The sequence below is a fragment of the Marmota marmota genome, unplaced genomic scaffold, assembly GCF_001458135.2.
Source record: "Marmota marmota marmota unplaced genomic scaffold, marMar, whole genome shotgun sequence".
Classification (NCBI taxonomy): Eukaryota; Metazoa; Chordata; class Mammalia; order Rodentia; family Sciuridae; genus Marmota; species Marmota marmota.
In genome coordinates, this window is record NW_026000171.1 from 1,181,636 (window position 1) to 1,208,686 (window position 27,051).

At 35.9% G+C, this 27,051-nt stretch overlaps 1 protein-coding gene across 1 annotated transcript in view; it reads left to right on the forward strand.

The window, feature by feature from the left end:
- Positions 1 to 27,051, forward strand: part of LOC107154878 (antigen WC1.1-like) — a 55,530-nt gene that overhangs the window by 6,105 nt on the left and 22,374 nt on the right. Inside the window, exons 2-3 of the mRNA XM_048787561.1 lie at positions 15,658 to 15,972; positions 22,963 to 23,271. Coding sequence (XP_048643518.1) covers positions 15,658 to 15,972; positions 22,963 to 23,271 — 624 coding nt within the window. The remainder of the gene's footprint in view (positions 1 to 15,657; positions 15,973 to 22,962; positions 23,272 to 27,051) is intronic.

The following is a 27,051-nucleotide window of genomic DNA, read 5'->3' on the forward strand; positions in this document are numbered from 1 at the left end:
ATATATATATATATATATATTTTTTTTTTTTTTTAAGTAACAGTTGTAGGTTTTCAAAGTTAATACTACCATTCCCATTACTACAAATCCTCTCCAATACTTGCTATTTACTCTTTTTGAAATTCTTTTTTTTTTCCTGTCCTGGTGAAATTTTCTTTGTATTAATTAATCCCAGATTTATTACATACATTCATTGCATAAACACTACTTGTGCTTAGTGTATATTGAGGGTTGAGCAAGAAAAAAAAGTCTTGATTGAAATTCAAGAAAGCTGGGGAAAAAACAAAATTAGTAAAGATAATACTAGAGAATGAAATTCTTTCCCATCTATGTATGATATATCAAAGTATATAAGTGCATTCTACTGTCATGTATAACTAATTAAAACAAAAATAAAAAGAAAGAAAAGAAAAGAAAAAAAGAAATTCTTATGAATATATTTAATTCTCTGTGAATCTAACTTGTTCTCCCTTAGTTCCTAATTGTTTTGACTACCTTTTGTGTCTTCACTGGTCATTATTTTTCACTTAGGAAGGGAGGCATAACATGAGAGTTTGATTCTTGACTCCTGTTAGGTTCCAGTGACCTATATGATTATCCTTAGGCCAATACCATACTGTTTCAATATGGTATGTTTATAGCAGATATTGAAATAGGTGGTCTGATATACTTTTTTCAGAAAAGATTATTAAGCTTTCTGATTTTTGTTGCTACAATGATTAATTTTTATTTTGAGCTTATGTCTCACAGCTTTATGAGTACTAGCAGATATTTGCAGATTCCTGTTTTCACATACACAATCATATTGTCTGAAAAGAAAATAAAATTTATTTATTTACTCCTTATTTTACAAGCTGTATGCCTTTTCCTTCTTTTTCTTGCCTTTTTATGGCCTCTAACACAAAAAATGCAATTTTTAAGAATGTTGTTATAGCTTAATGAGATTCTCTGTTATTCCTACTTTCCTGAGAATTTTAATTATAAATGGAAACTGAACTTTTCTAAATGTTTTCTGTCTATTGAAACAATCATGTATTTTTCTCATCTATTTTACTAATATGGTAAATTACTTTCATTTAATTTTGTAAAAATAATTAGCATTGCATTCCTGGGTAAACCCCATTTGGTCCTGGTGCATTATACTGTTTATGTATTGTTAAGTATGCTTTGCTGTGTTCTGCTGAAGATTCTTATGTCTATATTCATGATGAGTATTGTTTTGTAGTTAATTTATTTTCTTCTGATGCCTTGATTTTGATATTATATCTTATTGAGATCATAAAATAAATTATAAAGTGTTTCCTTTTCTTTTCTGAAAAACAAAACTAAACCTAGAAGTCATATAATGTTCTTTTCTATGAGGTATAATTCACCACTGAAGGCTTCTGGCCCTGGGGATTTTTTTGTGGGGGAATTTTAAATAATAATTCAATTTGGTTATAAATTTTCTATGGTAGTTATTTTTAACATATAAAAACATAAACTATATACATAATTATGGGATACAGGTGTGACTTATTTTATATATATTGCAATGTTTAAATCAGATTAAACATCTGTCTCCTCAAATATTTATAATTTCTTTGTGGTAAAACCTTTCAAAATCCATACTTTGAGCTTTTTGAAATATACAGCACATTAACATTATTGATAGTCACCCTACTGTTCAAGAGCACAACAGAACTTCTTTCTCCTATCTAGCTACTTAACCTGTAGTCTTTTCATCTGCCTTTTCCTATCATCCCCTCTTCCCCATGCCTACAATCTCTCCAGCTGCATCTAACCTACTCTTCAATGAGATTGACTTTTTTTTATAGTGCTCATATCAGAAAGCTCACATTGCACTTACCTTCTGTACTCCACCTGTTTCACTAATTATGTCTAGCTGCACCCATGCTTTTGCAAATGGCAAGATTTCATGTTTTTTATGCCACATAATATTCTGTTGTGCATATATACGTTTTCCACATGATCACACTTGTTAGTTTTTGTATTTTTAATAATAGCCATTCTTACTAGAATACAGCAATATTCGGTTGTGATTTGGTGTGCTTTTCCTTGAAGATTAGTGATGTTGAGCATATTTTCATATGCCTGGTGGTCCATTGTATATATTTTGAGAAATATCTGTTTAGATATACCACCCATATTTTATCACCCATTGTGTGTGTGTGTGTGTGTGTGTGTGTGTGTGTGTGTATATATATATATATATATATATATATATATATATATATATATATAATCTTTTTAGATTTTTCTGGATATTTGTATAATTTACAAATATTTTCTCCCATTATGTCAATTGCCTCCTCACTCTGTTGAATGTTTCTTTTGCAATGTGGAAGACTTTAGCTTATCCTGTAAATCTTATGTGTCTATTTTTTATTTTTCTTTCTGTTCTTTTGATGTCTATCTAAGTTTCTTGCCCAACTCTGTTTTTTTAAGAATTTCTCCTAAGTTTTTCTGTAGTAGTTTCATAGCTTGCATTTAAGTATTTAGTTTGCTTTAAGATGATTTTTATATCTGGTGAGAGGTAAGGATCTAGTTTTATTCCTTTGGATGAGGATATCTAGTATTCTATCACCATTTATAGAAAAGACTGTCTTTTCTCCAATGCATGTTTTTAGTACCTGTATCCAAAGTCAGTTGACTATGGATGTATGAATTTACTTATGGGCTATGTGTTCTATTTTCTTTCTTTTTTTATTTGTTCTACTTAGTTGTACATGACAGCAGAATGTACTGTTCATACACAAATGGAGTGCAACATTCAATTCTCTGGTTGTACATGATGTAGAGACACACCATTCATGCAATTGTACATGAATCAGGGTCATGATGTCTATTCTGTTGTTCTGTGTTTCTCTTTTTATGCCTATATCATTGTTTTTTTTTTATTACTGCAGCTTAATAGTACATTTAGAAGTTGAGTACTGAAATAAATCCTGCTTTGGTCTTTTTGCTCAAAATGGCTTTGCCTATTCAAGGGATTTTTGTTGTTGTTGTTGTTGTTGTTGTTGTTGTTGTTGTTATTCTATGTCCATTTTAAGATTGTTTTTTCTAGTTCTGTGAAGAATGCCTCTGGTATTTTGAAAGAGATTGGCTTGAATCTGTAGACTGCTTCAGATAGCATAGACATTTTAACAACGTTGACTCTTGGTCTCTAAACATGGCATGACTTTCCACTTTGTGTTTTTCTATATGTCCTCTTCAAAATCTTTCATTAATGTTTTATAATTTTTATTACAGAAATCTTCTCCTTCTTTAGTTGAATTTATTCCTAAGTATTTTCATAGCTATCATAAATGGAATTGATTCTTGATTATGTTTCAGATATTTCACTATTAGAAAACAACAAGACTACGAATTTTTCTCTATTAATTGTATATCCTGCAAATTTGCTGAATTCATTTTCTAGTTTTAATTGTTGTTGATGATGGAATCTTTCAGGTTTTCTGTATTAAGATCTTGTGATCTGCAAACAGTAACAATTTGACAGCCTCTTTTGCAATTTGTATTCCCTTTATTGTTTTCTCTTACCTGGTTGCTCCAGCTAGGATTTCAGTACTAAGCTGAACAAAAGTGATAAAAGTGGGCATTTTCATTTTGTTCTCGATCTTAGCAAGAAAGATTTTTAGTTCTCCCATTCAGTAACATTTCACCTGTTGGTATATTATGAATAGCCTTTATTATGTTGAAGGATGTTTCTTCTATTCCTAATTTATTCAGATTTTTTATTATAAAGTGATGCTGAATTTTATTCAAGGCCTTTTTTGCATTTGTTATTGTATACTTTTAATATCATATGATTTTGTCTTTTTGTCCATTATGTTGATGTGTTGTATCATGTTTACAATCTTGTGTTTGCTGAACCATATTTGCTTCCCCAGGATAAATCTCATTTGAGTATAGTACTAATCTTTTTAAATGCTGTTAGGTTTTCTAGTATTTTGTTGAGAATTTTATCATCTGTAATTATCAAAGATGTTGGACCTGCAGCTTTTCTTTTTGTGTGTGTTTCCTTGTCTAATGTTGATATGAGGGAATTCTGACCTCTGAGAATGAGTTTGGAAGAATTTTCTTGTCTATTTTTGAAATGATTTTAACAGCATTGGTATTAATTCTTCTTTACATACTTGGGGGTAACTCAGTACTGAAGTCATATGACCCATGGGATTTTCTTTAATGGGAGGCTTTTAATTAATAATTAAATTATTACTCATTATTGTGTATCTTCATGTATTCTATTTCTTCGTGATTAATATTGATAAGGTGTATGTGTTGAAGAATTTCTTGATTTCTTGTAAGTTATCAAATTTGTTAGCATATAGTTTTTATAATAATTTCTAATGATCCTTTGTATTTCTTTGGTGTCCATTGTAATGTCTGCCTTTTAGTCTCTGATTTTATTTGACTCTTCCCCACCTCCCCCACCCTAGTCTAGCTTTCAATTTTTTTAATATTTATGAAGAACCCACTCCTAGTTGTGTTGATATTTTAGTCTCTACTTCATTTATTCCAGCTTTGGCCTTTGTTCTATCTTTCTGCTAATATTGAATTAGATTTTCTTTTACTTCTTTGAGACACAATTATAATATATTTAATATTTTTCCGGTTTTGTTTTTATTTTTGATGTAGGCATTGATTAATATAATCTTCCCTCCTTGAGATACCTTGCTATATCTCATTTGTTTTGATATGTTGTGACTCCATTTTGATCTATTTTAAGAAAATATTGAAGTTCCTTTATGATTTCTTCTTTGACCATTGGTTGTTCAAAGTAAGATTTATTTTCTCAATGTATTTTATAATTTCCACCCATAAAATATCCCTGTGTTATTTATTTTCTTTTGTTGCCTTGAAAAACTTATCTCTAATCTTTTAATACTGTTCCAAATTTCCCTTAAGCTTTCTTCCTTCTTCTTCATTATCTTTTCTTTCTCTCCTCTAACTCTGTCTTTTCAAATAATCTGTCTTTGAACTCACTAATTTTTTTCTTTTTTGTGGGTATTCTGCCATCTCTCATGGTTTTAAATTCACTTAGTTTATTTTTCATCTCAAGGATTTCTGCTTGCTTTTAAAAAAAATCTATCTCTGTAAATTTCTGTTGGAATATTAACTTATTTCTCTGTCTTTCTGAAAGCTCATTGAGTTTCATTAAAATAGTTGTTCATATTTCCATCCAAGATATTGTAAATGGTTAGCATATAGTTACTTTCTGGCACACATTATGACCATTAGGTAAGGTTATACTTCCTGAGAAGTTCTTAATGCTTGGTAGTGTGTGGCATCACTTGTATATTGAAGGATTAGGCATTTATTTCAGTCTTTCTAACCTGTATTTTAAAAGAACTTCATTAATATACATATTAATTATACATATTAATGGGGTTCAATGTGACATCACCATGCATACACACATATAGTGTACACAAATGTTAACTAAGCAGATTGCATATTTCCTCTGAGCCTGCGGACATTTCTATTATTTTCAAACTGGGTAGAAACTTAGCCCATGCTTTCTTTACTCAATAATGAACAAAGGTTCAGATGCCTCATCCAGAGTCAGTAGCCTGCATTCAGATACTCTGATATTACACTGGGCCCTGGGAAGAATCACTGTGGAGTGGCCAGCTCGAGGCTCTTAACCATAGATGGTGCCCATCTCCCTTTTACTTCCCAAGAAGGTAGTTATTCTCTTCATGTTGTTCTGTCTGAAGCTGGAGGAGGAATGGAGTGAGAAGTACTGTGGTGACTAACACTGCAATGCTATTTCACATGCTAAGGCCACAGCCAACACTGGGGGGAAAAACCTAGACCAATACTCCTATGAGTGGATGAGTTGTGTACTGCCAAGGTGTATTCATGGCCTATGACTGCTGCAACCAGCCACAGGGGATGCTGGCTGGAATAAAAGTCCAATAGACTGGAGCCATGTGTCTCTTCTCCATTCAGGGGCACTGGCCTAGGAAGAGGTACTGTTAGGATCTGTCCAGTATTATATTTTACCTGTCTGACACTGAGTTCCAAGGCAAACTCCTGTGATTAATATGCTTCCCTACACCCAGAAAATGTAGGCTGGATCAACATCTGGTACCCAGTACTGATGTGTTGGTGAAAGCAGTTATTTGACTGCCAATGTTACCAATTACTTGGGCCCCATCTGAGTCTCACAGCCACAAATTTCTGCACAATCTCAGGGGTGTATCCAGGAGCTCCCAGTAACTTGTTCTGATATAGGACAAAACATGGATACATTCTATTAATGAGAAAATGTCTACCCTGAACTCTGCTAGGTCTGGAAGCTCTGTGTGTGAGCTCTGGCCTGAGTAGAGGGACCCTTTGGTTCTCCCTGTTGCTGGGTCTTACTATAGGGGACCCAGAACTGAGCTCCAAGTCTTGTGCTAGCTTTTCTGCCCTGGTACCAGGAAAGTGGAGTCTTGCTACCTCCTCTGCTGCCCAAGGTTGGGGAAAGAGTGGTGAAGCACTGTTGTCTAAGGCAGTTCAAGAGAATCAGTTCCTGCAATGCAGGGGACTTGGGATATTGCCAGGCACTGAAGTTCACCATGGATTCTTGGTCTTGAAGTCTAAGATTCAGACTTTATTCCTTCTCCCTCCTTATGTAGGAGGCATCTCTCCAGGCTGCATTACTTGATTGGAGGGAGGGGGTGACATGAGTAACTCTTTCCTTCCTGCTTTATCCAATGCATCTTTTCTTATTATTATACTACAACCAAGCAATATATTCCCTTGCCTGGCTTACTCAACTCTTGTGAAAGTAGTTTGATGCATGAATATCTAATTAAATAGATGTGTCTATGGGGAGATAATCACTGAAAGATCTTTGGCACCATTTTGTTCCACCTCTTTGGGAGTGATTTTTTCTTTATTCTTTCTTGTCCCAGTTTTGGAAAATTATGTCTTTCTAGAAATTTATTTATTCCAAATAATTTATCTAATAAATTAGCATGAACTGAATTACAGCATTCTCTTATCAAGGATAATGGGTAATTGTTTGAAATGGAGTGCTACCCTCTTCTTCATTTATGATACTGCTAATTTGTGTCTTCTCCATTTTTTCCTTGATCAGTCCAATTAATTAATGTGTCCAATTTTTCAATTTAATTGCTATTTTTGAAGAACAACAAAACTGCAACAGCAGGCATAATGATGTAGGAGTCCCATGCTCAGGTACTGTCATTGTACTGTCCAGTGTCTGGGAGAATGAAAAGTTCTAGATTAGAAGGCGTCTGATTTCTGGGGAACTAGGAGGTGGATGGGCTAGAAGGGACTCAGAAGTCTATCTGTAGACCAAGACTGCTCAGTTTCTGATTGTGATGAGCTTCACTTGCTTCACTCTTGTGAGTCTCAATTATAGTTTTTCATTCTCCAGCTGTCTATCTTAAAAAGATAATGTATTTGAATATCTTCTCAATTAAAAAACTTTATAATCTTTATAATCTTTTTCTTTTTTCTATAGGCTGGGGCTGCAGATCAGTGGTAGAGTACTTGCCTCGCACATGTGAGGCCCTGGGTTCAGCCTCAGCACCACATAAAAATAAATAAATAAATAAAAGTTTACTATAATCCAAATCATTTGCAAGTCAATACATACAAATTCTTGGAGACAACAAGCCTGTTAGAAGAAAGGACTAGAATGTGGCTGTGCTTTTCTCAGTTGAAGTGTTTCCATATGTGTAGCCTGGGACACTGTTTTGCACTAGGCTAGCCATTGTATAGGCACAGAGGATATCAATAAACAAATCACAGAGAAATTTATGGATTACTACAAAATCACAAGTCAGAAAAAATTCAGAGAAAATTCAGAGAAAAGAATACATAGGAGAATTACAGTTGGAGAGCTCTGAGCTGTGGATTCTCCTTTCATCATACAATCAATTCTCTTCATTTTTTTAACACAACATCTTTATAAACTCAAATTGGCAGGGACACTCAGCCATGTGTTTTCAAGTCAATGTTGGGTTCAATAAAATATCATTATGTATGTGTTTTGATAAGAAATGACAGTTTCTACCTGCTTCTGCCCATCCGATCTTAATTTTTTCATTTTGTTAATTTGTCATGTGATCCCTCCTCTTTACACACCATGTAATTTTTTTCCATATTTTTATTGGTGTATTATAATTGTACATAATAGGTCTGGGGATAGAGCTCAGTTGGTAGATGCTTCCCTCACATGCACAAAGTCCTGGGTTCAAATATTTACAGATCCCAAAGAAAGCATTGGAAGGACTCAAAGGAGAGGTATTTTATTACTTACTCACTCCTTATATATTTAGTATATAAAAAAATACTAAATATTCAAGTTCATATATCCCATTTTCAAAGCCTGAATTCTTCCTTGAAGGCCTAACGTTACATTTCCTAAGCAATCCAATGATACTTTCAAGTGAATTTTTTATTTGATTCATTGTGCCTTTAATTTCAGTACTTATTATTTCTTTTCATTAGCTCTATAACTTTATTGAAATAGTCTTTAATCGCCTTTATTTGCTCTCTTAATTCACTCCTTAATTCACTTTTTTATTTCATTGAACATTTTAATATTAGTTTTCTATCATTTTTCTCTGGAATTTAATCCACTTTCATATCTGTGAGATCCTTTGTAGGGATATTGTGAATTTGGAGGAGAGATTTGTTTGCTTGTTTCCTCATGTTTTCAGAGTCTTAGACCTGTTCATTAATTGAGATGGATTCCCCTCCCTCTTTTATATGCATTTTCTTCTGTGTATGGTTATCTTTTTTTGTTCTAGGATTTTCTCTCTGTTTTTGATGTTTTTGATATATGACTAGGTTTCCAGGATCTGAAGTCCCCTATACTTGTTCCTCCTATGGAATGGCTATTGGTTTGGGGGTTTGATCTCCCCAATCTCATTGTTGGGGTATTGTTGAGGCTCAGGTGGGGCTAGAATGTGTGTAGGGTGAGATTTGCTGTTACCTGGCTGAGTTTTAAATATTGCTGGGCAGAAGGATCTCTACTCTGTGAATTTTATTTGTCCTAGTTACTTTCTTTAGCTAGGAAAAGTACTAATGTTAGCAACAGGTCTACAGTCTTAAGATAAATGTCAGATGTTTACTCTGACATCCATAATGTTAATGATGACCTATATAGGCGTCATGGGGTTAGCATTTAACATCATTAGAACAATAGAAAACTGTGACATAAATCAAGCATTAAACAACAGGTGACTACTGTGTTATCCACTGTATGAATAATCACAATAAGATGAATGGGGAAGGAATTACATAAACTATATAATTCTATTAAATAGTAGGTTTGCAGTTTCTTATGTGAAGGGACAATATGTTAGGAAAGTGTTTTAGTCAGCTTTTTCATTTCAGTGACTAAAGGACCTGACCAGAACAACTATAGGGCAAGAAAAATTTATTTAAGGTCCCACAGTTTCAAGGTCTCAATCCATAGACAGCACACTCCACTCCTAGGGGCTCAGGGTAAGGCAGAACAACATGGTGTAAAAGTGTGGCTGAGGGGAACCATTCACATAATGATCAGAAAGCTGAGATAGAGACTCCACCCTCCAGAAAGAAAATATGTATTCCAAAGCCATGCCCCCAGTGAACCACTTCCTCCAGCCACATCCCACCTAGCTCCAGTCTCCATTCAGTTAATTCCATCAGGGATTCATTTACTTATTAGGTTAAGGCTATGACCCAATCATTTTTCCTCCAAACCTTCTTGCATTGTCTCATATGTGAGCTTTTGGGGCATGCCACATCTAAACTATAACATTCGTCCCCTGGTCCCCAAAAGCTCACACTCATCTGACAATGCAAAATACATTTAGTACATTCCCGGTGTTCCTATGATCTCAATAGTTCTGAAATTGCTCAAAATTCAAGTCCTAAGTCTTCTCTGAGGCTCAAGGCAATCTTGCATTATGAGCTCCTATAAAATTAAAAGCAATTTACAAGTATCTAATATATAATGGTACAGAGTAAACATTTCCAATCATAAAATTATGGGCATAGAAAAAGAAAGACCAGAATTGAGCTGGGCAAATCAGTTCGTAGCTCCATATCCGGTATCTGGGGCACATTGGCATTGTGATGTTCTCTCCAAAGGACTTGTGTAGACCAGAGAAAGTTTGAAATATTTGTAAAAGTGAACACAGGAGAAGCAGGAGATAGGTAGCAGATGTCTTCTGTAAAGAAGGAGGAATAAAAACTTAATTGAAAGTAATAAAAAATGAGAGGAAAGGGGAACAGGAATATGTGGCTATTAATCAGTGAAGAGAGTGATGATGGTGCAATAAGGAAAAAAGTCAAGGTATGAACAGACGAAAGTTAAGACCAAAACAACTCAAATGTATGATGATATCCCACCAAGGTTAAATAATAATCAAGTGAAGATGGAAACAATTAATATGAAAGTAAAATTATGTGAATTTTAATTTATATGAATATGCGTGTGTATCTCCTATCCACACAGTGAGAACCCCCCCCCATACATACATATACATACACAAAATATCTCACAAAATGGAAAAAGAGTAAAAAATAATGAAACATAATGAAATAATATTTGAAAAAAAAATTTGAAGTTAAAAATTTTTAAAGTAAAAGATTTGGGGAATATGGAGAAAAAAGAAATAAGAAAAAAAATTAAAAAGAGAAAAATAAGAAATAAAGGGCTTATTTCCACTGAGGTTATCATAACTGCTCACAGGGATGGATTTTCATTCTTTGTATTTATTTCTGGGCTTTGCAACCCTTGGATGAAGTTAAGTTTAGGTCTTTGTATTCCTCACCTAGCTGTCAGCCATTGCAGCTAGGAGCCAAAGTTTATTATAATAGCTCTGAGTTTCCCATCTTCTAGTATAGGGTGTAATAGACTTGAGAGTGCTAACAAAGGTATTTCTCTAGAGGGTGCAGTGGAGTTCTAAATTGGAAGTTCCAGTAGCTGGGGTTTACTTTTGGTTGACCTTTGGAGCTCTGTGGTGGGTTTAATATTTGATCCATAACCCCTGTTGCTGAGGAGATGCTGGTCATGGCTGATGTCTAGGTCTCAGGGGCCTCCAGTAAAAACAACTTTTAGGTTGTAGCAACTTACACCTCCACGGGTTTCACATTCACCACTATGAATATGAATTACCAGGAATCAGCCCTGAAGTGTAGATGCTCCTGTGTGGCTGTTATTGGCATCTTCCAAGTACCTCTTATGGAGCACCAGCAATAAAGGGAGATTTCTCTCCTTGACTTGTGCAGCCTGTATGTTCCAGGTGCAATTTTTTCTTCGCACCTATTTCAGTCAGTCTGGTTGGGACACATTCCAAGGATCATAATAGGCAAGTGCTGTGTTCCCTGGCAACTTCCTCTGCAAGTTCCCAATCTTCTGTCTCCATTTGCTGCCTTGAATTACTTACAAATGGCTCCCGTGCAGGTGACTTTAGTTCTCACTGAACTATCTGCCCATGGGCAGAGCGATTTGGGTTGATTTTCACTCAACCACTTCCTCCACTGACTCTGGGTTTCTTAAGATCAGTTTCCTAATCTATAGGCTCCCCCAGGACTTTTTTTTTACCACCATGGTTTCCTCTCTCTATCTGCATGTGTTACACCCTCCCTTCAGCAGCCACCTCTGTGGCTATTGCCAGCCAAACTGGAGCTTCTCTGATGTATTATTTCTGATATTATTTTCAAAGTTTCTGACTTTCTGTGTCTCTCCGGTTTCTTTTACTGTCCGTTATTAAGTTTCAGTGAATTCCCTTAGTTATCTGCCTCAATCAGGAGCAGTCTTTTAAGTCTAGTGTAAATGAACTGTGAAGGAACTGATTCCTTCCTCTAATCCACCTTCTATTTGTGTGTGTGTGTGTGTGTGTGTGTCTTTCTCTCTTTCTCTTTCATGACATATTTTTAAAGTGTTGAATTTGATTTTCAAGCATCTTATTCAGGATTTTTGCATCTATATTCATTAAGGATACTTGGCTATATTTTTCTTTTTGTTCTTGTCATGTTTTTATCAAATTTTGGTGGCTTCACAGAATGAGTTTGGAAGAGTATCTTTTCTTTATGTTTTATGGACTTGTTTGAAGAGCATTGGTTTTAGTTTTTAAAAGTGGCAGGCAATTTCTTCTATCCTGAACTTTTCTTCATTGGAAGACTTTGTTACTGTTTGAATCTCATTTCTTATTATTGATCTGTTTAGATTTTTTTGTATTCTCATACCTCAAATTTGGTAGGACATATGCATCTAGGAATTTGTCTACTTGATCTAAATTTATAATTATTTGTAAAATAGCTTTTCAAAATATTTTCTAGGGATTGCCTGTATGTCAGTGCTGCCTATTTTAATATCCTCTTTCCATCTCTAATTTTACATGCTTGCGTTTTCCCACTCTGTCTTTTGTCTAGTTTTGTTAAAGGTGTGCCAATTCTGGTTTTTTTTTTGAAAGGAAAAACTCTTTGTTTTATTGATCCTTTCTATTGCTCTTTTTGTTCCTTATTAATCTATTTTAGTTCTGATTTTTTAGGATTTATTTCCTTTTACACAATTTAGGTTTCATTTGTTTTTGTTTTCTAGGACATTGAGGTACAATATTACATTATTTATTTGAAATTTCTCCATTCTTTTTTTAATGTGTGTACTCATAGTTATAAATGATGTTTTTACTACTGCTTTCACTGTATCCCACAAATTGTGATATTTTGTGTTTCTATTTCAATTCACTTCTATAAATTTTTTAAATTCAGGCCACAGATATTTTCAATAATCTATTGTTTATTCAAAGGTGTATTATTTAATATGCATGTGTTTGTGTAATTTCTCTGTCAATTTCAGTTTCATTATGTCATAATTTTTATATAGTAGTCCATTAAAATGCAATAAATTATTTACATTTTTTGCATTGGTTAATGCTTGCTTTAAATCCAAAACTATAATGTATCTTAGAAAATGCACAATGTACAAATGAAATAATGTGTATTGTCCAGCTGTTGGGTGGAATACTCTAATCGTGTTACAGCCACTTGATGTATAATGTAATCTAAACCTTATGTTTGCTTGTTGATGTCTTGTCTGGATGACCAGTCTATTAGTGAGAATGACATATTAAGATACCACTAGCATTTTGCTCAAGTTTATTTTCCCTTTATATCCTATAAGATTTGTTTTATAAAATTCTGTGTTCTATTACATATGCATTTATAATTATTATATCTTCAACTTACCACTATGTAGTTACCTTCTTTGTCTCTTCTGATTTTGAAGTGTGCTTTTCATATATGATTATATATGGTCACCATCATGACTAAGAAAGAAGAAAAAAACAACAATAACACAACATAAAATTAACAGGCTACATAAATACAGTAATGATCACTTATACTCGACAACAACTAAAATAGAAGTTACCATGGATGGGGGAAAATAAATTAATAAGAGTAAAAAATTAATAAAAGAAAAATTAATTCAAGAAGGAAAATAAATAGGGAGGAATATTGGGAATGGGACAAAGAAAAATGTATGTGAAGAAACAGAAAAATTAGAAATAAAAAAGAGAAAATCCCTTTAAAGATTTTTAAAATAAATCAATGGTAAAAAAATAAGATATAAATAATAGTTTAATATAATAAGATATAAATAATTTAAAATGTGTCAAAAATTCTTCCCAGGTAAAATATTTACACTGGGGACACCTCTTTGCAGGTGAGCTAAAATTTGAATGCAACCAGGTATGTGGGGTTAGTAGCCTACAAAAGAAACCAATTGTAGTTCCTCTCTCTTCCTACCAAATGTTCTGGGATTTGGTGTGATATGCTGGCTACACTGTGCTCCTCATTTCCTGCCATGGAGGTTAAGGGAAGGTTGATGGGGCTGGCCATCACACTACAGGGATTTTGTTAGCAAACCTGGGGAGCATTGCAAAACAGAAGTCAAAGTCACCACAAGCCATTCTTTAAGTGCTTTGCGAATCCAACTGGTGGGCACACACTGGCACACACTTGTTCCAGAGGCCTCTAGTCATTGACCATGGAAGTGTCCTAGTCATGGTAGATCCTTGGAATGCCTGTGAAAAGTGGTGTAAGCAATCAAACCACTGAGCTCCACCGTGGAGAGGGGATATGGGAATGCAGTGAACTATCAGATGTGTTCTCTGAGCTCTCTCCCCTATGTGCAAGCACATATGAATGGAATCACTCTTCTTCACAGAGGGAAGGACCACTTCCTAATGAGGCTTCCAGGGCCTTCCCTGCTACTCAATCCTCTCAGTTTGTTTGCAACAGGTACTGTCCCTATCTGAGACAGTAGAATGATAATGTTTTCTACCCCATCACTGTAGCAAGGTGACCCAGGGACCCTGAATTGACCTATATTTTCTAATCCCTGCACAGTTTATTCCCTACAATAGGCCCTTTCTCAAGATAGCTTCTGGTTATAGCACTATGAGAGCTCACTGAGCATTGTCATGAATTCTGTAAATCTCTATTGTTGTGTAGGAGGAGTCTCTCTCAGAACAATTCCCCAAACTTGATCTAAAGCTTATAAGAACCATGTGTTTCTCCCACAACTAAGACTGCTGCTCTGCTGACACCATGTGGGTTGTCTGCACTCTCCAGCTTACCTTATGCTTGCAGGTTGCCTTCCCTCACCAGGCAGCTGAAGTTGATCTTGTAAATTACTTTGTACTTTTTTTATGGGCTGCCTTAATGCTTCTCTGGATTATTTAGAATTCTAATAATTTCTTTAATTAGTTCCAAGTCCTCTCTTTCTCTTCCTAGAATACAGTTTCCACTGTGTTCCCTGATTCTTTTCATTCTCAGAGTCACAACAAAGGTAATTCTATTCTGCAATTTCCCTCCCTCATTAAGAACTCCTATTTTTGAATAATAACAACTCCTGACAGGAAATCCAAGCCATTATTTTAAAAAGTAACATTCAATGATTCCTAGTGGCATCTGAGCAATGTCAGCATCTGACATCATATTTTTGGTAGGTTGCACAGTCTACCTAAAGTGAACACAGATTTGAAATAAAATATTCAGATCTGAACTCTGAAATGTAGAATCATTAGTGAAATATTTTGAAGGAAACCATAATCTGCCTTGTGATCCATTCATTTTCAATCTTAATATCTATATAATTATGTATTTCCCTGGATTCATAACGGTCACCTGAGACTTCTGATGATCTCATCCCCATTTCTTACTCCATCTGCTGTGCTCTCATTCTTCCAAATCTCAAACCATTGACACTTGAGCATGCATGCTTTATTAGAAACCATTTCAGATGCTGGCACATTATATTGAATCTCAGAGATCATTCACCAAAAAAAAAGATACTTTCAACTTCTCTAAGTAGGAATCCTGACATTTCTAGAAACATTTTATCACACCTTATGAAGAACTCTACCAACAACAACTTTACCTCTGATAGGACCTAACTTCTACTTGAGACTACTTATTAGATTACAATGAGTTTAATTCCTTTTTTTTTACACAATTAATTTTCCTACTTGTTTTGGTAGGAACTGAGACCTAGTTGCTGCCCAGATATGACAATGCCATGTCTTACCCAGCAAACTCTGCATTCTGAAAGCTTAGTTTGTGGGAGGGAGTAGAACCCTTCTCATTTTCTTTGTAAATGCAAACCTTGACATGATTCTTTCTCCTCAGAGACTCCACAGCTCCGCCTGGTGGATGGTGGCAGTCGCTGTGCAGGCAGAGTGGAAATTCTTCACCAGCATTCCTGGGGCACTGTGTGTGACTTCAGCTGGGACTTGAATGATGCCCATGTGGTGTGCAGACAAATGGGCTGTGGTGAGGCCCTCAATGCCGTGCACGAGGCACTCTTTGGGGAGGGATCAGGGCCCATCTGGCTGGATGACCTGAAGTGCACAGGAAAGGAATCCCATGTATGGAAATGCCCTTCTCTAGGCTGGGGGCAACACCACTGCACACACAAGTTGGACGCAGGTGTCATCTGCTCAGGTATGGCCAGTGAATTCCCCACTGTACTGGATAATAAAAGTTCTAAATAAGTGAGTGTCTTACCCTTGGGGGAGTAGGAAATGAACAGTCCAAGGAGGACAGAGAGGTTCTTTCACAGACCCTGAGTGTTCAAAATAGCTGCAAATGACAGGCTTCGTTTGTCTCCCTTCTTGTAAACTTCAAATATTATCCTTTCCTTTCTCAATTCTCTTTCTTGATAAGATGGGTTTGTTATAGGATTATTCCACTTACAATCAATCTTCATAATTTTGTTTCTCTAATTTACTATTTTTAGGATTACACATAAATTACCATATACACCCAGTTTACAGCACTTTTCAAAAGACATGCAAAAATGAGGCTCTATTTTTCTCAGTTTAATTGAGTGTTTATATATGTATAGCCATAGCCAGAGATATTTTTGCACTGGGTTAATAGGTTTATGGGCACAGGGCTGGGATTGAACACCTCACAGGAGAATTTTGGATTACTGCAAAGTTGTAATTCTCCTTTCCAGATTCAGACTTCAGAATTCTTAACACATTGGCAGGAAAAGCCAGAGAACTGTGAATGAAATGCTCTGAGTCACAGGCTTTCCTTATTACTATAGTAATATTACTACAGTAGATTCTCTCTACATTTCCTTTTAAAAGCAACATCTGTTTAAACTCATACTTAGGAAGGTTAATGTAACCCAGTCCTGGCTAATCAATGTTGAATTCCATAAAATATTAATGCATGTTTATTACGGTAAGATGTCATGTAGTTTAGGACCAGGATATTTATTCAGTGATCTCCCACAAATAACACTGAGTAAACTGCTATTCACACACCAAACTAGCTTGATATGAGACAATAAACCAGGTGAGTACCTGTTTTAGTATATTAAAAAGAAAGACATATTCAAAAGGGAGGAAGATTAAAAGTTTCCAACCTCAAGCAGCCCAGCATGAAGAGAGATGCATCCTTCTTGTGGACTGGAAAAGAAATTAAGCTCAGGCCATGGACTTAAAATCTGGGACAAGTCCTGCCAGAATGAAACCTGGTGCCCTGAACTGTCCAACACTGGTTGCTATACCAGTGTGTTCAGACTGAGAATCTGGAACTGTGTTTAGTCAGGTAGCAAAGAGACTGTCTCCACCACCACTCCTCCAAGCTGCCTTGGCAGAGGGGGAAGCAAGACTCCACTTGCTAAGGAGCACGGCACAAGGCTGGCACAGGACTTTGTCTTGGAGCTCAGTGCCAGGCCCACCATAGTGATACTCAGCACTCTTTAAGAATTAGGGACAGCTCACAGGCAGAGCAAGACCTATGTGCTGGTTCAACAGACTCAAGAAGAACCTGTGGCTGGTTGCAGGAGTCTTGGTCCATCAGTCCACTTCAACAGTAGGCAGCTCATAGCATTGAGGGCCTTGGTCCCTCCCCAGTTCTATGTTGCCTTGGCAGGCTGTGGCCTCAGTGTGTGACAGCATTGCAGTGTTGGTGGCCATAGGACCACCCTCCTCGTTGCTTCCCAAAGCCCCAGACAGCACACTATGAATAAAGTAGAGAGTTTAGTCTCTGTTTGGGGCTAAAAATTTAATTGGGCACCTAGATTTGACCTGGAGACTTGGGCTCTTTACATATTATAATACAGCTCCCAAAGATGAAAGATAGAGTCTCAAGCAATCAAAAAGAAACAAACACATAGGAATGGCCTAATTCACCTGATGACAGGTTTCTCACAGAAAACATATAGACCAAAAGTAAGTGCCATGAGATTTTCATAGAGCTGAAAGTAAAACCTGCCAATCAAAAATACAAAACACAGCAAAACTATCCTTTACAGACAAAGGAAATATAAATACATTATAAGAGGGCCCTCCCAAAAATAATTACCATATAATATAGCAATCCATGGCTGAGCATATATCCAAAGGAAATAAAATCAGGATGAAGAGATATCTATACACCAATGCTTATGGTAGTTCTACCGACAGTAGCTAAGAAATGGAATTAAGTGCTTAAGACCTTGTGTGTAAGGTGGGGAGGGAATCTACATTTGTGTGAATCCTAAGTGTCCATCAACTGATAAATGGATAAATAAAATGAAGTAAATTTACACAATGCAATACTCTGTAGGACAAAAAAAAAAAAAGAATGAAATCCTTTTATTTACTACAGCATGCATTGACCTGGAGATCATTATGTTTTGTGAAATAACTCAGGCAAAGAAAGAAGAGTGCCTTATAATCACACTATATGTCAAATCTAAAAGAGTTGACCATATTGAATTTGAGACTGGAATTGTGATAACCACAGGCTGGAAAGCACAGAGGATGGAAATAGAAGGCTACAGATTGACAAATGAATAAGAGTTTTTGCTTAGATAGGAGCAAGAAGTTCTGATGCACCACTGCACTGGAGGGTGACTATAGAAAAAATAATAAACTACATTTCAAAAAGCCATAAGAAAGCATTTGGAAGTTTTCAACAAAAATAAATAAAGTGTGTGAGGAAACAAAGATAACACAATGTATACATACACAAGCACATCTATTTACCCATTGAAATGTATATTATTTGTGTTTTTAGGTATCAGTTCAAATAAATTTAAGGGAACAAAAAGAAAATGAGAAGAAATGTGGGGGAAGATTATATAGTTTACATCTGATGGGTTCAATGATACAAGAAAAGTACATTGGGAGGTAAATTTGAAAACAATGGGAACAAGGAGATAAACCAAATTTTTTGAAGACAGAGAAAGCTTACAGTATCTGGTGGATGGCAAAACAAGGGTGACAAAGAGCACATAAGGATTATCTGAGCCGTGCTTAAGAATCTAGGTGTAAGGTGGGGACGGAATCTGTTTACATTTGTGTGAATCCTGTACACATTAGCTGTACAAAGTGAGAAAAATGATTTGCAAATGTGACTCAAAGTTGTGGCATTGAGGTCAGAATAGGTGAAGAAAAGTTCCCATGAATGACACATTTTTGAGAAAATCAAAACATTCCCAAGGAAGCAATGTGTTTATGTAGCAAAAGATCAGACAAGGGAAAACTTTGACTGTAATTTTCAATTTGCTCCAATGAGAATGATTCATGTACTTCAATATACTTCTGCAGATGGAATTTTACTTTCTTTTTCTATACAGGTCTCATAAATTTTTCCTATAACTTGAAACTTTATGTCCTCACTAGATGTGAACCTTCACAAAGATAAGAATATTATTTCCCTGAAATATACATATCCAGAACCAAAAAAAAAATGTTTCTAGAACATGCCAAGTTTTGGTATGTTTTGAATAAGAAACATACCAAACATACCATAGAAGGAGACTCTCAAAATAGCCTTTATATACATATTTCCTACATTAGGACTATGAAGGAAGTTTAGATTGTGTCTTCTTTGAAGACCTCTCTGCCTCATTTTTATCCTTTTCCAGTCAGAGGCATTTTTAACCATACTGGGCTTCCAGTGGCCACTCTCTTTTTCCCTGCTGTGCCTTGATGGGCAGGTCATGATGCCACCTCTGGCTTTCAAAGTGACTGGGAAGCCCAATGATACAAGGAAAGTTTGGTCTTTGAGGAAGATACTTGAAATTTATGGATTTCTGCCTGGCCAGATACAATGACTGATGGAGACATTCCCATGTACTCTGTTTAGGGTGACACAGTTCTGTGCCCTAAACAGAATAGTAGGATTGTGGAGTGATAGATGAGGAGATCGGTGGGTACAGAAATGAGGCTTATGGACTCAACATTGAATATTATATTTAAACTTTGTGTTTCAAAAAAGCCTCAGTTAGATTTGCTTCATGATATGTCTCAAAATTCAAAAAAAGAAGCTTCTGATATAAATGCTATTTAAAACTCAGAGGGAGAGATGCATGTCAATTCTTTCAAGAGACTTGAAAAATGACCATTCTGGGTAAATTCTACCAATTTAGACCTCTTAAATAATGTTCAAGCCTTCATATAGGTTTTCCTCGTGATTCAAGAAGAAGGTCTATTCTGAATAAATAATTGATAATTATGTGTTCATACTCTAGTGGCCCAAATGAATCAACTTCAACATTCAGACCTCTGGGATTTTGTGACTATAGATTGTTCAGACTGAATAATAGGTTCCATATGGCATATTAATTTTTTGTTTTGTTTGTTTTGTTTTTTGGGGTACTGGAGATTAAACTCAGGGGTGCTTAATCATTGAGCCACATTCCCAGCCCTTTTTGATATTTTATTTAAAGACAGTGTCTCACTAAGTTGCTTAGAGTGTCACTGTTCTGAGGCTGGCTTTGAAGTTATGATCCTCCTGCCTCAGTCTCCTGAGCCACTGGGATTACAGGCATATGCCACTGCACCCTGCACACATTAGTTTTATTTGAACATATATTTTGTATAAGCAAGAAAGGTGCACAGAAAAGTAGACAATAAAATGGTGGTACTATTTACCTCAACCATCTGGTAATGCAGATGAGTAAGGGAAATCATTTTTTATCTCCAAATCCCTTTATACTATCGACATATTACCAAAACTGGTATGTATTTTTGCAAATAGAAATAATGAGGATTTCTAAACCACTATGATATAAGAAATGCCTACTTAGCTGAAGAACTATGTAGACCATAAAAATACCTACATCTGGAATCAATGGATCTGGAATTACAGAAGAATGTATACCTGCTCCTGAACCACACTTTGACTATTCTATTTATATTTTATATATTTTATATATTTATATTATATGTATTTTGACTATTCTATTTATATTTTATATATTAAATGCAACAGAGTAATTCAACCCCTAAGAATAACAAGTGGGGATCATCTCTGTATAGATGGTAGCTGACTCTAATTTGTACAACAAGTATTTTTAAAAATAAAATGATTAAAGGATTCTGGATGTATATTAGTTCATTAAAAATGCCTAGAAAATTATAAATAATTAATATAGTTTTAAAGATGAATTAAAATACTGTTGAGTTTGCAACAATACTGCCCTCTGAACACTTCAGGATCTGTTCAGCACAATGACAGATGCTCAGTTAATCGTATGAGTACATGTACTGAATGAATTTTGCTCTTCACCCCCTCAGAATACAGTTGGATTAGGTCTCTCTGACCTGTAAAGAGTAGAAGAGTAAAGGTGAAATCTGAATTGGATGATCTATTTCTTTATTTGAAATGTTTCTATTTTCATTAATGAAAATTATGCAAAAGTTCTTCACAAAGTTTTGATATTGCAATAGAAATATCAATATTTTCTTAGTCCAGTGCCTAAGAAAAACATTCCCATATAACATTTCAACTGAATGACACTATAATCAGGTATTCCACTGAATTCTATAAGATAGAACTCAAAATTAATGTTATTCTACCTTTATTGAGACATTCTATATCTTGGGAGCTAGAAATATATCATATACAATGAAAAACAAGAAAATGAAAAATAAGTAGTGTTTCTGCAGACAAATTTGTGTATCTAATTGATCCAGAACTATAATCAGTCATGCACAACTCATGGTGGTGACGGTGTTAATCCCTAGTGTGGAGATGTAACTAAGTGGAAACCAGAATCTACATAGAAAAACATCTGGCTGCATCCACAGGCAGAGACTATAGTGATAGTTTCTGTTCTGGAGACCGATCTTTATTGTTCCTGTCACTGGACACCAATATTGATAGCTGATTTTTATGATGCCCTGCAGAAGTCTCATGCTTTTTAAAACATAACATCCTAAAGTAGAGTGATTTCATTTTGAAATTTTGTATTTTTATTGTAACTTTATAAGTAAGGTAGATTGTCATCACTCCTCTGTAATAATGATATAAAATAAAATGACCTTGTAGTCACAAGGTCACAAATCCACACTTGATATTAATACATCAGTTTCAGAGAGAAATGAAAGTATTCTAATTATAATGCTTTAAGTAAAAATTTTAATAAAATTGATTAATGCTTTGATGTTTGTTCCATTTTGAAGATCTACTTTGGAAAAATAAACACTGATCATATTATTCTTTTCAGCAAGATTTCTCTGCAGAATTTCTTCACCACATAAACTTACTATTACATAACTTTTCCATACTTGTGGTGGGATGCCTGCCCAAAGGTCTAAACCTACACTTAAAACCCCTTCTTGATCAGCTTTGATAGAGATCTAATGGCTTCTTCCAACTCTACTTATTAATAACAAAATAATCCCTCAAAACAAAATAAAACAAAAAGGCAAAAAAATGCTCAAATCTCTTGATAAATTCTTTTTTTAACTTATCATTCTTCTAAATTTTTCCCCTATCTTCATTAATAGGAAATATGATGTAAAGAACCCTGATTATTTTAGTCAAGATAACCTGGATTCATCTCATTCTCACACTATTTACTGGACTCTTTCCTCATGCCTAAATGGGAAATAAATATAAATGTTCAATTTTTTATACATATTGAATTTTTTTCACTCATTAACAAATGTTAACTTAGTTGGAATTTTTTAATGAATAAAGTTTTTGAGAAGAAAATAGTGAAAATTAAGCCTAGTCTTTTTCTACTTGATTTCAAATTCAGTGGGTAGATATAGCTCCTATAAAAATGGAGGTAGAAGAGACAGATATATAAACAAACACACAGGTATCTTTTTAATACGAAGGATAATATGTTCATACAGAAGAAAATAAAAACACACATATTACAACCACACAAACACACACATACGCAAACACAAACATATATATATGATATATATGCTATATATAGATACATATAAAGATAGATAGATAGATAGATAGATCTTTATTTATTGAGTCAATAATTCAGAACTGACCTTTTAAATTTCTCCTCATAAATTTGTGTTCACACACTTGCTCAAGAAATTCACATTTTGGTACCAACTATTGAACACCTTCACCACACCCTGGGGGAAAAGAAAGCTCTCAAGCATTGCCTGTGACATGTAGCTCCCAACTCCAAGATATGGTACTCATTTTGTTACTTACTTTCTTCCACAGGATTTGTGCGTTTGGATGGAGGAGGTGGACCCTGCTCTGGGCGAGTGGAAGTGAATTCTGGAGGAGGATGGATTCCAGTATCTGATGGGAATTTCACCTTCCCCGTGGCCCAGGTCATCTGTGCAGAGCTGGGGTGTGGCAAGGCTGCACGTGTCTTGGGGAACCTGCCCTTTAGAGAGGACAGTGAACAGGTCTGGGTTGAAGAATTCCAGTGTAAAGGACAGGAGCCTGAGCTCTGGTTCTGCCCCAGAGTACCCTATCCTGGAGGAAGGTGTCCCCAGAGCGGGGCTGTGCAAGTTGTCTGCTCAGGTGAGACTCACAACAGGATGTTAATCTCCCTATGCACTCTCGGGGGGGGGGGGNAGGTTTGCTTTTGCCACTCTGGATCACTGTATTAGAGGACAGACACTAGTATGGCAATTTGTAAATCAATGGATGTGTAACTGATGTGATTCATTAACTCTTGTCCTTTTACTTTCACTCTCTTTAATATGATCTTTCAAATGTCAAGTATTGTTCTTAATGAAGCACAGCTTATCAACATTTTTTGTACACTAAATAGAACTTTTCTACCATAAGATCATAAAGATATTCACTAAGGATGTGTTATACATGTTTAATTACTTTTCTTTTGCATGTAACTGTTATACATTTAGGGTTGATATTGTAAGGGTGTGTATGATGTGAAGAAATTGGCTCTGGCCTTTATTTAAAGGAGAGTACATTAATGGCAGGAATAAGGCTCTGGCAGGTGGAGTCTTTCTTCATGGTGGCTTGCAAATAACAGGTTGATTGGAATCTTGGCAAGCCCCACCCATCTCTGAGAGGCTGTGTGGCTATGTGGCTCCAGCAAGTCACCCCATCTCCTGTGCTGTGTGGAACCTATGGCAAATCTAGGTAGGAATTCTCATGTATTGGGCAGTCTTAATAGCAGGAGTGCCACTGAGAGTTCCCAGACTTTCCTACCCACTGGCTTCCATGCCAGTTGGGGTCATGCACATTTCATGGGTGACTTCTGAGATTCAAACATAATGGATGAGTTGAAATAAGTCTACAAAATATGAATGAATGAATTCTACAAAATGAATACTGGATAGAGATTACTTGATTCAGTTCTTGCAATCTTGTTTCAAAGGCATATGTGAGGAAGCCTGCAATCATAGCAATTTATGAAAAAAGTATCAGAGAGACTGAACAGAGAATATGGGAGCATGAAGTTATACTCAGATAAATTTTCTAAGCATTTGGGTAACGCAGTCTTGTTATATTAATTAAACTGTATTTCCTTAGTAAGAGGGTGAATGTTTGCACCACACTTATTGTACACACACCATGCATAAAGTGAAATGACATGAGGCATGGTAGGTGCTGTAGAAATATGTACATTGAGTAAGAGAAAATTCATATTTAAGTTAAGAACTAAAGAAGGAGTAAAGGTCCAATGCAGGAAGAAGTAGAGCATTTGGTCAGGGTAAATACTGAGGTGGGAGGAGCATAGTGACCTTGAGGTACTGATAAATCTCATAATGAGCAGAGCAGGAGGAGGGTGGGAAAGAGATGCATGATTAGTATATAGAGCTAGAGGCCTCTCCAAAGAGTAAGTATAAGAAGAGCTGGAGGCCTCTCCAAAGCATGGGCCCAATAAAAATCCTGTTTAAAAGCTGTTATTCTTCTCATCTGACATATCATGGGGGAGTGCTGTGAGATGAGGAACCTTGATTACCCTTATTTTCACCTTGAATGTAATCTCCTCACAATCCCAGAGGTCTTGGTTTATACTACCTCCTCTGAGCCTTTATCCATATGCTACCGCAGACTAATATGCCCACTTCATCCTTCTCCCAGAAAACATTCCATGGGGCCTGAAGGAAATGAGAGCCTAACATCTTCTAAATTCTTAATAACTGTAATGTCCCCTTCAGTTTTATGTTCTCACAAAAATCTGGCTGTCCTCTGAAAACAATGATTTCCTTATTATTTAAAGGTTCTGCATTTCCCTTTCAACATACATTTCTTTTCTTTTTTCTGACCAACTCATTGAATATTTCTATTTTCAACAATTTATTTTCTTTTAATCCATGTTCAGCTACTTTAAATTTGCCCCATGTAAGTTGGTGCCTCTCTCCAGCCTGGTCACTCCCCCTCATCCAGGAAGGCTGAAGTACCAGGCTCACCAGGCTCCTCTGTCTCCTGTTCCTGGTTCTGCCAGCATCCTTGAACACAACTGAGATAACATCCTGGCCTCTCCATTAATGACTTTCGCCCTTTGAAGCACTCCTTCACACTCCATCTCCTTTTATGGCCACACTATTGACCATCACTAACTGTCCAGCTTGAGATCTTGATTGAATTGTTTATTTCCCTAACTATTGCCTCTTCTCCTTATAGCATATATTCTTGATGCTCCTTTTCCAGATAATTCATCCTTGTGCAAACTCCAAATGTTTTCCCTTATCAGTTTCCCAGTTTTCCACTCTTCTCGTGGTTGCGCATGTTCTTCTTACCCCGATTAGACAACATAATGTCCCATTATAATCCTCCCCCTACAAGTACACTGAACTCCTTGGTTTCTCTCAGTCAAAGACAATAATAATATTACCTCTCAGTTAATGCTATCATGGGATTAATTCACTGATTGGGTTGAGACTCTCATAACCCAGTCATTTCTCTTCTAAAACTTCTTGCATTGTCTCATCAGGAGCTTTTGGGGGACACCTCACATCCAAACCATAACGTCCACCAAGTCTTGAGCAGGGCTAGGTCATGGCTACATTAAGGTACAAACTCACTCAAGTGGCTGAAGGTGTAGCTCAGTGGCAAAGCACATCCAACATGCTTGAGGCTCTTGGTTTAATCACCATCATACCTCAGAAAGAAGAAATGAATAACAGCAGTATTTAACACATAAACATAAATCAGCTATATAAATACAGTAATAATCAAATACACTAATAACAACTAAAAAGCAGTAAATAGATAAAAGGAAGAATAAATGTAGAATGTAAATTAATAAAAGGAAAATTAATTTAAAAAGAAACATTGCAGAAAATACAAAGAAAAAAAGGGAAATTAAAAACTAAGAAGAAAATTATTTTATTAAAAAAAGATAAGAAAGAGAAAAATCCATTTAAGGAATTTTAAAATGCACTAATTACATAATAGTAAGGAAAATATAAAACTTCATAAATTGAAAAAGAAAAAAAATTACTTAAAATCCCTTCCATACAAAATACTTGCATGCAGAGAACTCATTCCTGCTCATTTAACATTTAAATCCACCAGATATGTGGGGTTAGTAGACTAAAAATGAAACCAGTTGCTGTTCCTTTGAGTTCCCATCAAAGTGAGCTAGAATTTAGTTTGAAATGCTGGCTGCACTTTGCTCCTCATTTCCCGCCCTGGAGATAAATGGAATACTGATGGGGCAGGCCATAATCATGTTGGAGGGGTTCTGTTTGCAAATGGGAGGGGGGGCATAGCAAAAGCCAAAGGCACCACAAGCCCTTCCTTCAGTAGTTTGTGGACCCAACTGGTAGGCACACACTATGCCAAAGCCTCAGGCCCATGGGGGCATGCCCAGTGCCCTAGCCATGGCAAATCCCTGGAATGCCTGTACAAAGTAGCGTAAGCAATCAAACCACTGATCTCCACCTTAGAGGTGGACATAGAAATGGGGTGAATCACCAAATTGATCTCTGAGTTATCAGACATGGCCTCAATGTGCAACTGTATAAGACTGGTCACTCCCCCTCATCCAGGAAGGCTGAAGTACCAGGCTCACCAGGCTCCTCTGACTCCTGTTCCTGGTGCTGCCAGCATCCTTGAACACAACTGAGATAACATCCTGGCCTCTCCATTAATGACTTTCGCCCTTTGAAGCACTCCTTCACACTCCATCTCCTTTTATGGCCACATGAACCACATATCAATGAGACCGCAAGTCCCTTCTGTGCCACTATCTCAGTGTGTTTCTGTCAGTCACTCTTCCTATCCGAGACTGAGGTGGTCACTCTTCCACCCTGTCACTGTGGAGGAGTCACCCAGAGATACTGAAGTATGATTAATCCAAATTTTATAATCCCAGCACAA